General features: G+C 42.2%; 1 protein-coding gene across 2 annotated transcripts in view; it reads right to left on the bottom strand.

Moving 5' to 3' along the window:
* The window catches only part of RSPO2 (R-spondin 2), a 144034-nt gene extending 128973 nt beyond the window's left edge, over window positions 1-15061 (bottom strand). For both annotated transcript variants that reach the window (XM_090282761.1, XM_090282762.1), the window contains exons 1-2: window positions 14646-15061; window positions 13999-14259 (exon numbers count right to left, since the gene is read on the bottom strand). In XM_090282761.1, the coding sequence (XP_090138887.1) occupies window positions 13999-14092 (94 nt within the window). In that variant the 5' untranslated portion in view covers window positions 14093-14259; window positions 14646-15061. The remainder of the gene's footprint in view (window positions 1-13998; window positions 14260-14645) is intronic.
* Window positions 15062-15606: the final 545 nt, after the last annotated feature.

Raw genomic sequence — 15606 nt, 5'->3', positions numbered from 1 at the left:
GACGTGTTAAAGGACGCACACAGCACCACCTGTGAAGTGTTCTAGCTAAAAGAGTTAAGTCTGAATCTAATCTAACCTTCAAGGAGAGCTTCTAGTTTACAGAACATAGAGGATAAAAAAAAAAAAATAGTCAAATGACCCCCACTAGGGAGCAAATGGAAAAATCCAGAATATCAGACATTCTGCAGAAAACTGACCTGGTTTTATCAATAAGTCAATAACATGGGAAGATGGGTTGGAAAGTCCTATATGCAAATCAAAGGAACCTAAGGGACATATCAAGCAAGTGCCATAAGTGACCATTACTTGAAAGCTGATTCACACACATGAGCTGTGTAAAGACATTTTTGAGGCAATTGATGAAGTTTGATTACACACTGATTAAGATGTGTTACCAAGGAATAAGCCTACTTGCAAGAAATACATTAAGAAATACACATAGTGAAAGGACATATCTGAGATTTCCTTTTAACATAACAATAAAAAGTAAAAAAGAAGAAAAAGAACAGATGGAACAAATGTGGCAAATGCTCAATAGCTGTTCAAGCCAGGAGATGACTATCTGGGATTCATAATGCTGTCCTCTCTGCTTTTTTGGATGTTCGAAAATTTTCACATTTAAAATATGAGAAATTTTAAAAGAATGTTCTTACTGGGCCTTTACATATAGCACACAAGTATGACTAGATCAAGCTCCTTGGCAATGCCAATAATATATGCTATTCAAAATCAGAGGAAACTAATTTCAAGAACTCAAACACCAGAAACGATGCCCAGGAGACAACACTGACATTGCAGTAATGTTCTAAACAGGATGCTAACAGCTCTTGGAGGACAGTAAACTAAATAGGAAACAGAACATTCAGATTCAGCTGAACAAGGAGCCAGTCTGATTCATGGTTTTATTTGAAAGAGTTAAAAAAAAATTGCTCAGGTGATTGTTTGGATTTGCACGATTCCATAGAACTTTGGGAACACAAAAATATTTGAAGTCTCGAAATCCTAACCCTATACTTAAAAACCATACCGAAAGTACCCCCATTCCCAGGGCCACTGTGCAGTCCTAGGGGTGACATTAATATCAGGCTTTATGGCCAGTACACAGTCACGTCAATGGTCCTACTAATTATTCTACTTCTATCACCATCATTACTTCTTCTTTTACTATGACTACTAATTATTATTATGACAGTATAATAAATAATAAAAATAATAATATTTATTCTACACAGTTGCTGTGAAAATAAAATGAGGACTTAAAGAACCTACAGGGTATGATGCAAGTTGAGACTTGTTATGGATTGAACCGTGTCCCTTAAAAAGACACCTTGAAGTCCTAACCCCCAGTACCTGTGAATGTGACCTTATTTAAAACTAAGGTCTTTGCTGATGTAATCAAGTGAACATGAAGTCATTGGAATGGACCCTAACTGAATCCTGCTGGTATTCTTATAAGGAAAGAGACCAACACAAAGGGAAGAGACAGCATGTGAAGACGGAAGGAGAGCTCGAAGTTAGGCTGTCCCAAGCTAAGGACACCTGGGGCCACCAGAAGCTAAAAGAAAGGAAGAATCCTCCCCTCCAGTCTCAGAGGGAGAACAGACCTGCTGACATCTTGATTTTGGACTTTTAGCCTCCAGAACTGTTAGAAAATTAACTTAGGTTGTTTTAAGCCACCCAGTCACGTGGTACTTTGTTATAGTAGCCTCAGGAAATCCATACAGTATTACAATGTGTGCTGCTAATGCAATCCTGAAAGTAATGGCATCTAGAACAAAACAGCACTATGTGGGCTGGGGACCTCCATATGCCTCATTCTGAATCGACATAAATATTTCTCCTAAGGCAGCCAATTTCTTTTGTAACAATCCCACACTGCCACCTCAGGATGTGTCAGAAATCAGGGAAAACCCCTTGTTTCCAACATCCTATTCTTCCACGGTTGGTTTTTTGATCTTAAGAGCTCAACTCCACATTTTTCATTCATAAATTCATCCTGTCATTCTCAGCCATCAAGATATTTTTTGTCATCAAACAACTTTTAAATGTCCTGTTCGACCTTCTAGCATGCAAAAGTGTGGCTGGCGTGCCATCTGTCTTCAACCAAATCATTAAAAGAATAGTGTTCCTAACAAGGCCCAAGACAGTCCTTTACTACACCAGAGGCTTCCCTCAAAGTGGACATCAGTCCATTCCTCACCATTCTGATGAATGTAATGCAAGTAAGTAACACTCGATGACATACCTGCATTTCTCTACCTTGTCCAAAGGGTTTTTCATACATGCTAGCTATTTTCATCAATAGATTTTGGTCAAATGCTTCTGTATCCTCCACCCTAGTAACCCCATTTAAAAAAGTAAAAAATATTTGTATGGTATAAGCCATGGTTTGTTGCCTTGAAATCTTGACTTTCATGTGATAAAACATTCTAGAAATTGACACCATGATCATGTAAGAATTTTTTAAAGGCTTCTTTCCTTTCTAAAAGTTTGTATGAAACTTCAATATCCATTCTACTGATTGCTGAAGTTTAAAATAATGACTTGAGGCATATGATACTGAATCTAAGCAGTTTTTCTTAGTTTCCTCCATTGAGGAAGGCAAGATCTTATAATCTGAGGCAGAGTCATTGTCAACAAGAATTTGTATGTAAATGCCTATGAGATGCCAGCTGCATCACAGATGTGCTCATCGTGGCTCTTACAGTGTGAATGGCCCTTAAGAGGTACCTCTGCACTCAACAGTCACTGGCTTCATAAAACTCTTACTAGATATGCTCTACTGTTGGCAAAAGACAATTTTCAAAGAGTCAGGGTATCTTCCGTTAACGGCCACTTTCCTAAATACAAGCTGTAATCTTCCTATGAACTTCCTTCGTTTTGCCTTCATTCCAACAGGTAGAATAAACCACATCCTCTTCCCACATGACAGGCCTCAAGACTTGAAAAGGAATAAACTTGTCACTTCTCTTTCTTTCCCTTTCTAGGTCCAGACTGCCAGTTCTTCAAATCTTTCTCTGGAATTCAACAGAAAGATGACTACTTGAAGCTTGCCAAAGCCTTTAGAACCTATTCACTTGAGCCACTTTCAAATCAAAATCATGTTGAGACTACCCATCGCAGCTGGAAAGAACTAATTATTTTTACTTCTGCATAAGGGAACAATTAAATTGAACCAAATTCATAATTTTGAACAATCAATTTTCAAGGGACAATTTCCAACCCCTAGATCAATATTCAGGATAGTATGAGTTATAGAAGAGACAAAGAAATATTTCATAATTGACAGGATTCAGTCAAGAATCCCATCAGCTACTGTATGACTTGCTGGCCACCAGGAGTGGTAGGACAGGCCTCCCTAACTCCACAGCAAACTAACCTCAACCCACTAATGGTGCTTCTGGGAACTACCACTGTCCACTATCAAACAACATGGGGTTTTTCAAATTACTTAGTCGCTTGACCCTGACAAAGCTTCTCCACTATACCAAGCTGGTGGAAGGAGGGCGACCACAAAATATCTGTCACCAGCGGAAGGAACACTATGCATAGGACAGCTCTGGAGTCTCTCAAAGCATTCAGCAGAGCTGGTTTGTTCATTCCAGTCAGCCAGCCGACAGATGTTCTCTGCCACTTCTTCACAAATGCTTACAAGAGCCCAGAACTAGCACCTGAGCCCGTCAAAATTCCTCTATATCCCTGACCCTTCAACACACATACACACACACTCCAAAAGAAAGTAAACCTCTAAAACATCAAGAAGCACATTTCTAAAACATCAAGAAGCAAAGTGTCAAAATTAGCACTAACTTGAACAAAGTATCCTCCCACCTATGAGAACTTCCCAGAGAACATGGTGAATCAAAGACCTGGACTACCTTAATTTAACTCATATTTAGGGCTGGTAGCCTGGGAGCCTCAGGTGCAGTCTTTCTGGATTCACTGAGCTGCCAAGTGCTTCTCACTCAATGGAGAGTTTTTAAAGACCAATCACAGCAGTGGAGGAGCTGAGAAAACAAATACATGGTTATCCCCAAAGATCTATTTTTGTGGGGGTGATAAACATAGGATACATCACTTGGTCATAGGAATAGTAACCCCACTATGATTCAACTAACCTGAAACCTGGTCTTGAAACTAAAGCAGTGTGGTAAACTGAACGTGCCAGTTGACAGTGATATAGTACAAATACTTCAACATTAAAAACCAGCTTTGACTATAAGAAAGAGACATTCAAACATAGCATGGAAGGTGAACAGGAGTTTAAGTCCTACGTCAGACCATCACCTGAGGGGGGAAAAAACCTTCTCTTAAAAAATTGAACTTTGGATTTTTCAAAATAAGATCAATCTTCACCATCCTCAGAGGGCCAACATGTGAATCATTGAAAGAAATGGGTTTTTCCATAAAGATTAAAGAATTTGACAAACAATTAATTGGGAAGTATTAATTTGAAGTTGTGTTGGCAACTCCAAATTTTACCAGTTGCTTAATTTTTTAGGCATGTGTTTATGGAAAACATTCTTTAAAAAAAAAAAAAGAAAGAAACTAATGTTCTCCAAGTAGCTGTAGAAGCTGGAATCCATCTCCAGGTTAATGCAATTTCTGGCTTTAATATCTGCCTCCTAGATATTAAATCTAAAAGGTTGGTTAAATTTGCCTTTTGATGAGAAGGTCCTGTCGAAAGGAGATTAGCGACCAAAACCAGAAACAGTCAGACTGGAAAGCTCTCTTTATTGGCCCCTTTTGCCCTCCCTCTCTGTGAGGATGTCAAGATGATGATGGCTGCAATCTTACCGGAGAAAGCAGAGCAGGTTCGCCACCTGAACCTACAGGGCAAAGCCAAGGAAGCACAAATCCTACAAAACTTCAGAGAACAAAGCACCAGGAAAAGAATGCAGAGTGTGCCCTCTATCGGTGTGAGCGTAATAATCGCGGAGTGGCTGATGGCAGGTTGCATCCAGCAGTAGCTGAGAAGTGTTAGAACCCTCCCTCCCTGTGGAAGAACATGCTGACCCAGCAGCAAGGACTAGCAAAGCCCACCTGGCCAGCACTGAAGAGTGCTCGCCCTAGTTCTGACCAGTCTATGCACTGGCAGCGTGAAACATACAAGTCACACCAATGCCAGCACCATATGGCATCAGCTGGAAGACTGAAACAGCGATTTCTAAAACTCTATATTATTGTTGTTAATGAGATAAAAATTAGACCATATGAGAAGTTTTAACAGAACCCCTTATTCTATCTATTTATTTTTTTTTTTTTTACTTTTATAAACTTTTTAGGGAAATGGAGAGAAGAGTTTAACAACTATTGTCTTTGAGTAAGGAGTATTAGCCAGTAAGAATTTATGAAAATAAATCTTGAGAGAGTGTTTCCAATGTCTCCTCATATTGTGAACTATACACATGACAAATGGCTAGAAACCCACACATGGAAAATAAACTTGGAGCACACATTTCTATATTTGTGTGAAGCAGACATTTGGCATGACGTTCATTAAGGTTACCGCTATAGCTTTAACCAATGCTTCTTAACCTGTTAAAGGAATGGGATGAACTGTGGGCTATTTTGATAATTTGTGAAAGCCCTAGATACTCTCTATATACCCCCTCTGCCTCCCCCCAAAAAAATAAAAAAGAGAAAAAATCTTCATTCTAATTTCAAAGGACACAAAAACCCTGCCCCCACCTCTGGACCTCAAGTTAAGAAACCTTACTCAAAGGAAATGTTCTGAGCAAGCCTAAATGTGTTCTATAAGTGTGCTTAATATCCTCCAGCAGATAGTGAAAATTGAAAGATTTTCCCAAAATTGTAAAGGCTTTCCCAAAACAACTATATAAGGAAAGCTATCTATAATTAGTTTTTCTATGCTTTAGAGTAATATAAGAAATATTTAATAGCTTGTCTCTAATCCTGATTGGTTATTCTGATTGCATTCTGATGGTTAAAATATATGTGTGTGTATACAAAAAATACATTTATACACACACATGCATGAACATGCACCCAAAGACATACACACATTTGTCTTGGCTATTGGAATACCAGAAATAAATGAGGTTCCTATAATAATTTTTTAAATAATGATTAAAATTAGCTGTAATAATATGCAAACTTTATCAGATCATACTTATGGTCCTTCACCTCAGTTACTCTACCCCCTCAGCCCACAGATATTTAATATCTTAATATGTTATTAGCATAATTATGAGTTGTAGTTAGTTCTGGGGCTGAATAAATATGGAGCCAAGAACTTTGGGGTGAAAAGGTGATTTTGTTTCTTCTTATAAATGAATAATTATGTTGAGAGTGTGTAAGAAAAGCCAGAGAATTCATGGGGGTTGAATTCTAGTTCTATCTCTCTTCCATTCAACTCTTAGTTTTCATTCATTCATTCACTCATTCATTCATTCATTTCAGTAAGCAACTCAGCTTTCTTATAAGTCAACCCAGTCTCAGCACTTTCAAAGGACAGTGAAATGTCAGTGCTCTCCTGGAAGACACAATACAAAAAACTATGTAGTCTACTCATACCTACAGAAGAATTTGTTCTAAAACACTTATGCACACACACTCTTGGTGCCTCCCATGGGTATCTGTATACAGCTAGATTTATACTAGTCATAAACATAAGAATGCAGACTGAATGTTCTCCTGCACTAATTTATCTATGTTAATACGACTGCCTTTTCAGAAGGTAAATACCACCTCCTTTTATTTTTCCCTAAATGATTATTCATACTGTTCAAGTATTTAGGGATTAAAAAAAAAATCCCTTCTTGACTCTTTCTCAAAAAGAAGCATTTTTAAAATATAGATTAACCCCCCAGAGTTTACCCTACTCTGCCCCAAACTCACCTGCTATTTGAGATATGCTATTCATTCAGATAATAAACAGATATGTAGATAAAGGACTTCATAACAGAAGCCTTAGGCATGAGTCTATAGGAGCTAGGTAGGGCTACAGGGGACAGAACATTGGGGACATCACTTATTCACAAGGTTGTCAGGAGTCATACTGACTCAATGGCATGTAACACATCACATGGATACAAAAATAGGCACTAATACTCTGTGAAATTCTTAAGATTATGAGAAGAGACTTCAGAATGAGGACTGGGCTGGGGATGCTTTTACACATCAGTGAGTTTTTTTGTTTGTCTCTAAACTCTAAAGAATAGTAAACAATGAGTTTGTACCTATTACCTAACCATTCATTCAAAGTGCAACTATGTGCAAAAACCTTCCATTCAAAAATATTTCTTCTCATTAAATCACCAAAATTATTTTAAGGGCAAACAACAAAATCTCATAGTCAATGACTCTTTGTTCATCCACAACTTGTGGAGAAAGCACTCTTTAGGCCTGGTTTGGGGTGTATTAAGATGAATATGTAGAAGTTCTGCCATAGAGGAGTTTAAGATATAGTAACAATAAGACACATGGCAAAATAACCAGAATAAAAGTGAAAATAGAAGTTCTTTCAGAGTAACACAAAAAAAAGCTAAAACAAACAGACTGATTTTGGCTTCAGAAAAAAAGGCAGAAAATTCCAGGAAGGCTTCCTATAGGTGGTGATGTTTTTGCTGTGGACTATCACATGTTTAACAACATGAAAACACATAGTGTGGCTGGAAATAAAAGTAATCTGGTATAGCTCAAGCATCTACTGCTTTCAGGTGGTGGGACATTGGAAATAGGCTGCAATCAGATGGTGGGGAACTCTTGAATGTGATGTGAAAAAGGCTGGCATTTATTCTGCAGTCAATATGGAGACCCAGGAGGTTTGGGGTTTATTGGCAGAGAAGTAACATGATCAAATCTGTGGATGAGAAAAAGTCAATGTGGCAGCATTGTAAAGGATGGGATGAGGAAGAAGTGGATGCTGGGACATGAGAAGTCAGTGAGGGTCTGGGCTAGAAAATACCTTTGGAAATAGAAATGAAGGGGTGGATGTAACTACATTTCCGAGACAGACTCACAAAGGCTGAATGAACCTATAAAAGAAGAAACAGAAAAGTCAAAGCCAACAGCGTGGCTTCCAGGCTTGAAACACAGCAACCCCATGAGGAGAAATAAGAACACAGGCAGAGGACCACATTTGGGAGAGGGCATACAAGAGGAAAGGCATTGTCAAGTTTGAGTGTGCATGACATGGAATCTTTATGCATATATGAAGGTGCATGGAGTAACTACCGACATGACAATAGCTGGGAAGTCAGAGGATAAAACAATCTGAAGCTCAAAAAATAATCCATCCTAAAGAGTGTTGGGGCTTGAGTTGAAGGACTGTGCATAGAAATAACAGTTCAAGATACAAGGATGGGTGCAATCCCAAAGGGAAGAATCAAGAAATACTAGTCTGTGCCTGTTCTGAGTGAGGGAACCCAAAAAGAGAAGTGGGCAGGTCATGGGAGGCAAAACTAGAGTGTGGAGTCACTAGCCAAAGGAAGAGACTATCTTCAGAAAGGAGTGATAGATCTCTCCTGAGCAACAGGAGACAGAGGATTGCCACGATGTTGGTGGAGCTGACTACGAGGTGAGTACTGGATATAGATGGCCATAAAGATAACCCTTTCGATAAAATAAGGTGGCAGAAGCCAGACTGACAGCTGGAAGCATGAATGAAAGACTGTTAGTTAAGCAAAGGAAGGGGAGAAGTGAAGAAAAAAGGGGGGAAGAGATAGGAAAACAACGTGGGGATGAAGAAGATTAAGAATTTTAGGATTGTGGGACAGTAGCATCCTTGAAAAGAAGGTGGCTGATATAGAAAGGTCCTTAGAGGAGAGAAGAAGGGTTGGCCTAGGAAAAACCGAAAACACTATAGCCTTCCTTACTCCTTCCACTGTCCCCTGTCCTGTTCTGTCATCCTGTCTGAGAGAAAGATGAAAAGAAAACAAGAACTGAGAAAGATAAGTGAAAATCCTTTTTAGTTACAAAAACCCAATCCCTTATAGTCATACCTCCCCTACATTCTCTTCTCAACACATATCCACACACCTAAATATACACACACACACGGACATGTGTGTGTGTGTGTGTGTGTGTATATATATATATATATATATATATATATATATATGCCCTATCATAGTTATATCTGTAACATATGCATTTTAGTATTAATTAGCACCCTTCATCTGTATTCCAGCTAAAGATATGAAAATTTATAAATACAGATATTGAACAATACATTTACCAAAGGGTTAGTCCTTGATTGCCACAGATCATGGGAAAAAATAATGAACACCATGATAGTTTGAAAAAAAAAAAAGTTTAAAACTTTATTTTCATCCGAGTTTACCACCTCCTTTCAGCCGAGTGGTTATCAAGTGATACATCCAATGATGCCTGTTACCTAGTTCCTGGCCTGGGAAGCAGTAAGAGGACTTATTTCCAGAAAAAGAAAAAGAAAAAATGGATTAAAGGCAGTCGGTTGGAAGAAGTAAAAAGTAGCCTGAACAATCCATAAACTGGCCAGTTAGTCTCTGACTAAATCAATAAGTGGTTTTGCATTAAGGAATTAGAAGTGTCATTTCCAACTTGCGATTTCTGCAAGTATTGGATTCTACCCAAGATGGATTTTAAAACCAGATAAAGAAAGCCAAGATTAAACGGAGGCCCGGGGGAACGCCACCTATTCTGAATCATTTCCAAATTTCAGTAGCTAAATAAGATGTTGGTTGGAGCATGGCAACTTTTTGACCTCCATGCACTGGTAAGATACTAGCCAGAAAAACTCAGAATTTTGCTGGAAGAAAAAGCAGCCCATTAACAAAAGAGAACAAAAGAAAAGAAAGAGCATGTTTATGTTGCGAAGTTAAACATCACATTAGCTTTTCTGAAATACTCTGGAACTTAGAGAAAGCATACAAAAGGTATTCTGAAGCCTTTTCATTTATGTGTAGGTTAATATGTTCCATGTGCCAGTTCATATTTTGACAGAATACTGTGAGAAGTAAGCTATCATTCAAAATACTTGTAAAACCAGATAGCTCCAAATGTCTTCATTAAATGCTTAAAAATACAAATTAATTTAGCCCTATAAGGTTTAAGAGAAAACATTTATGTGTTTGTTTTTTTACCAGCCTCGGTTGCCAGAAACACACCACACTATTTGTGATAAAAACTTCAGTTTCATGGAGGAAGCCAAATCTAATCTTAGGAAAATGAGATGTTTCCACACTTCAGCATGGGAAAGGCTACACAGCAGGAAGCACATGTCCCACCATGCCCCCTACCATCAGACCACCAGAGACACCAATTATAGGTTTGGGGGGTCTTGCTGCTTTCAAAGAGTTTTATCAAGAAGTTTTCATAAATCTCTGGTTAAGATGTGACTGAGCATATAAACAGAATGAAAGAGGTATAAAAATAAGTCACTGCCTACCAAGCTCAAGAAAACCCAGGAGACTATATTAAAGTTATAATTTGTCTACCCACCTTTCAGTAATTCAGTCTGAAATGTGGTTTACAACTATTACAAAAAATAAAATGAGTCGAATAACCCAGTTTACCATACAAATAAATCATGAGCGGTCCCCAGATAGTTCCAGGCAGTCTGGGTTAACAGTAGTTAATGATGACTATGCCATTAAATGGGAGGTGGCTAAGGGGGCCAATGTGTTATGACTGTTAACTTGTAGATAACAACAAAGCTGAGTTGTCAATGAGCTTTTCAGAACATTGACATTTGACTCCCCTCAACAAGATATTCATTCTCAGTATTGTGTTTGTGCTTAATTTTAAAATTTATTGCCACCAGGTCATATTAGTGTTTATCCAATGCATTTTTATTTTATAAATTTGTTTATAACTAAGGGGAAGAAAGGTTGGTTGATATTGCTCATGACGGTCTCCCCCGAACAAAGATTTGTCCAAAAGTAGGAAAGGTTGACATTCTATTCTCTAAATCCTCTAGCTATATTTTCAAATAAAACGTAGAGTTAAATGATATATTTGCTCTCTATCCAGACTGGATGCAACTGATTTTAACTGACTAAATTATCTGATCTCTGCCAAGAATTTTATTTCATTAAGAAAACGATATTATAGCGCATCTGAGATCATAGAGCAGACTAAACATAATGCCAAAGAAGTTCTGAGAATGCTCCACAGTGAAGGTTTGATTATTTGCAGATGGAATATGAAAAAAAAACAAAAAGTATCAGATCCCAGGCATTAGCCTAACCAATCCTGGTATCATTGCTGCCTATGTCCTAGCACAAAGCCAAGAACTAACTGATCTTCTGAGCCATGGCACCTTCTTTTTTTAAGGTACTAATCACTTTTCTTCCTGAAAAGCAATATTTAACTGCCACTATCAAAAACAAAGGTAAAAGGGGAAATGTTGGTACCACAATAGGCTCCAGCATGTCAGCTGTCACTGCTGACATGATCTGGCTAGTAGTCAGGCATTCACCAGGGAACTAATTTAAATCAATCTCCTTTGGGAAAGCCAATTGTTTGGTATGCGCAACAATTGGTGTAGGATCAATCAGTGGACATGAGATCAATTAAAACCAGCTTAAGTTTGTGAAGAGGAACAATTCACACAACCTGAGTTAGATCTCTATTCATTTCAGTACTCCCACAATGCAGTCCTTAAGCTTCCTTGCAAAGGAGAATAGCTACTATCACCCTACACTGTCTAGCCAGCCCTTTAAGTAGTTCCACTTTTAATTAAAAACACAGTACACCCTTTGTTGGCACAGATAGTGTGGTCACTTTTAAGGACCATAGTTATTTTAGCCAGAAACTTGGGATTTGGGAAAGGACATCTGTTAAGAAAGGGGGTGAGGGGAGTACACTTTGATAGAATTTTTTTTCTTTACAACGTTACCAATTTACATGTACTTGAAAGCATTTGAATTTTATTAAATTGAAAGGTCGGTTTGGCAAAAGTTACCATTGCACACTTTAGAACTAGGTCTCTGAATGTCAGCACTTGGGGATATGGAGGGGATGAGATTTTGCTACAGATGCTTTGAAATAAATAGGTTTGCCTCAGATATCTAAGAAGGCACCGGCAGAACTTCAGAGATGGCCCGGGGAGAAAAGCATGCAGTATCGCATTTGGCCACAGGAGTGCTGTAACGTCATTCTCCACCAAACTTCATCTCCACATTAAATTCTACTGAAACAATATGCGTGATTATTCCCTGCTCAACCGCAACGAGATCAGAAAGACATCCCTGAATTAGGAAGAACTTGGGAATGACTTTTGATATTCCTTTATTTCACAAACTCTAAGCCCTTCAATTTTTCCAACCAAGTTCAACTTCTGCTTATAAGAGGGGGCAAGCCTCTCCAAACACTTTTAACCACAATGTAATAAAAAATTGCCAACTCAACCAAGCAATACCTCGAAAGAAAAGTCGGGTTGAGAAAGGACCAGTTGGGAGGGGTGGAGAAGAGCGAGAGAGATGGAAAAGGACTTTTCCAAGACTAATATCAATATCAAACTTTCAGGGCCTCTAGGAGAAATTTCTCCTAGTATTTTGATGCTGAATAATTGCTGAAAATAAGCATGTTTCAAATATCAGAAATGAGAGAGAAAGAGAGTGAGAGAGAGGGTATCCTTATGAGCCACAGACCTGCCGCGACAGTCGGAGAACAGAGGCTGGGGAAGTCGCACAGAACCACTTATCTCGAGCTCTACCCTGGGGCAGGCCAACCTCCAGTCCAGCGGGTAGGTGAGAACAGCTTAACGACTTCCTTAAAAACCATGAAAAAAATCAAGGTGCGAAAGCTCTCTCCAAAATCTGGTTGCAGGACTGGACATTCCATGAGTTATAAACAAATCACATCACAGGTCGAGTGAGACATTGAGAGTCCAAGAAAAAATCAAGACCCATTAACCTCAAGACAAATTCTAACCGCGCAGAAGTCCAAATTACAAGATAGCTCTGAGAGGCGGCTCCGCACCTTCCACGAGCGGGTAACGCAAGGTGTCGGGGAGGTGGAGCAGGGTTTGTTTAAATCCCGCGGGAGGCTTACTTGTATTTAGTAGCTCTTCCCCGCAAATGCAGTTGGATTAGCTACAGCCACAGCAGGGCTGAGAGACAGAACCTGGCGCACTAAATTTGCAGGAAAGCTAGCTCCCAAACCTTTCTGGAGGCTCCCACTCGCCTCCCACCCCCCACCCCACCCCACCCCCGCAGCGCACGCAAGTGATGGAGAGGGAGGGAGCGGTTAAAAAGCCGCAAATGAAATTCATTGTGGGGGAAAAACCCCTCCCTCAGAAGCAGCTGCTTTCTCCATGAGAGCAAATAGAGAGGGCAAAGTCGGGCCTGTCCCGTAAACGTCACTCTGCAGGCGAGCGCTCTCCAGAAAACACGCTCACGAATTACTGCTCAACGCAGAAAGTCCAGCGAATCATCCCATCTAGTCCTAGGTTCCAGAAAAAGAGATCAATATTGCCCTTTTCCTGGAAATGCAGGTCCTCCACCTCGGTGTGGGCCCGCCTCCCAGACGCTCTCCCAGTCCCTCGATCCCTCCTTCTGTTACACACGCGCAAACACTCTGCTAGGCCGTGTCCGAAGCGATCAGGGGTCACGATTTGGGGCGCACGTGCGTGGGGAAGGTAGGGACAGATTAGTGGCAGGGGAGGTGGTCGAGAGGGCTAAAAAGAAAGACAAAGATACAGAGAAGAAAATGGGGTGCCAGATAAGAAATGAGACCGAGAGAGAGATGAACTCAGAGTAGAAGCGCGGCAGCGAACGTGGGCACGGACTATACCGCTTAAGCCCCGAGCACCCTTCAGACACCGAGTTCACTCGGCTCTCCGTGAGTCTCGCTCAGGTTCCTCGCACCTTCTGAAGACAGAAAAAGAGTTCTGCAGAGCTCCGCGCCCGGAAAGTGGGGAACGGTGGTGTGCAAGTGCGGGGTGGAGGACGCTGCCCTGCCTCCCTGAGCCCCGGAGCCCTAGAGTGAATGAGCGCCGCGACCCGCCCTCCCGCGCCACCCACTCACCTCCGGTAAAGTAGGACCCACCTCGTTTACTGCGTCTCCATCGGTTGCCTTGGCAGTGGCTGTAATCCATACAGTTCAGGATGATGAGGGCAAAGGAGAAGAGGCGAAACTGCATCTGGACGGTCAGGCGGGGGAGAGACGCCTCTCAAAGTCGGGGAACTGGAGGGCTCATCCGAGGAGCCGGCGCTGACCGCTGCTGGGGAAGACGCAGAGGGAGAGGCACCAGTAGCCCGGGGACGGCACTGGTCAGTTCCGCGCGGTCAGCATCTCCCTGCCTTGAACCTGAGAGACCAGGAGGAGAAAGAGGATGGGTGGAGGGTGGAGAGAACCCCAGGGAGGCAGCTGCCTCTCTCTGTGCGTCCTAACTTAAGAAGGGAAGGGAGGGGGGAAGCGAACTCATTGCCTGGCAAGAGCTGCGGAACTGCTTAACCCCCAGCGCACAGCTGCCGCCGAATTGGAGAGAGGTGATTACAATCACTGAATTAGCAACCTCTGCGGGGCTGCGGGCTCCAACCCGCTGGAAAGGGCGTGTACAGCGCTCCAGGGAAAGGAAAGAGCTCCAAAGGCAAGGAGGGCGCGGGGTTAAAGGAGCGCTCTTCCGCCCTTTGGTTTCAAAGTGGGATACCCAGGCGCCGGGGCCGAGGTGGTCGCCTACAGTGAGCACTTACGTCTCGGGCGGTGCGGCGTGCCTAGGCGCAGCGTTCCATCCCGGGCTCCGGAAGCCAGCCGCCTTGCTAGCACGTGGGCTGGGGGAAAGTTTGCCGAGACCCGCCAGGAGCGCCTGGCAGCTCAGGATTCCGGCGGTTGCCGCGGGTTCGAAGTGCGCGAAGGGTCCTCTGGGCTGGCGGCGCCTGGCTAGAGCGCGGCGGATGCTGCGTCCCCGCCGATGAGTGTGATCCTCGGGCGAGGGGCACGCCCGCTCTCACTCTCTGGGTCCCTGTCCAATTGGGCGGTTTCCCGAGCTCTCTCCACAGCTACTTCTCAGCTAAGGTGTCTCCCTTGCCAACCTGAGGGAGATAAAATGTTCGCGGGAGGCCGAAGGGATGTGGCGAGCGCACTTTCCGACGGTGATGCTGCCGGCTAAGGCTCGGGATGCTTCTATAAGTAGGTGGTGCTGTGGTCCACAGCATCTAAGTCAAAGCTGCCTCGGAGTTCCTGGGTCCTAAAGCCAGAAACTCTCGGGTTTCCTTGAGGTCCTAAAGAGCGCGGACAGCCTCCTGCTGGCCTAACCCTAAGCGTATCCCCTCCGGGCTTTCCTGGAGTGGGAGGCTAAAGTGAAGAGTAGCTAGGGTGGAGACATCTCCTGACCACGCTAGGCCCGGGAGCCCCAGCTGGCTGCACCCTGAAAGCGCCCTCTCGGGTGCTCTGGGATCGGCTCCAACCTCAGCGCCCACCTCCCTGCAGGAAGAGCGGACAGACTGGTGGCTTCCCCTAGACCTTCCTCCCGAGCTCCCGGCCCGGACTGCTGCTTCTGACAAGCTGAGTTTAAACTTGAGCCGCTTCCCGAGAGATGCCACACCTCGGCCACTTTTTAATTTACGTCTCGGCTTTGTTTTACAGAAAGATCTGTTAGCAAGGGCTGAAATTAAAACGCGCCCTCAGTTTAGGGAGTGAAGGGATATATATCCA

This window comes from Furipterus horrens, unplaced genomic scaffold, assembly GCF_987537825.1.
Source record: "Furipterus horrens unplaced genomic scaffold, mFurHor1.1.pri manual_scaffold_7, whole genome shotgun sequence".
NCBI classification, from domain to species: Eukaryota; Metazoa; Chordata; class Mammalia; order Chiroptera; family Furipteridae; genus Furipterus; species Furipterus horrens.
The sequence above is the reverse complement of the archived record's forward strand: the minus strand, read 5'-3'. Positions and strand labels throughout refer to the sequence as shown.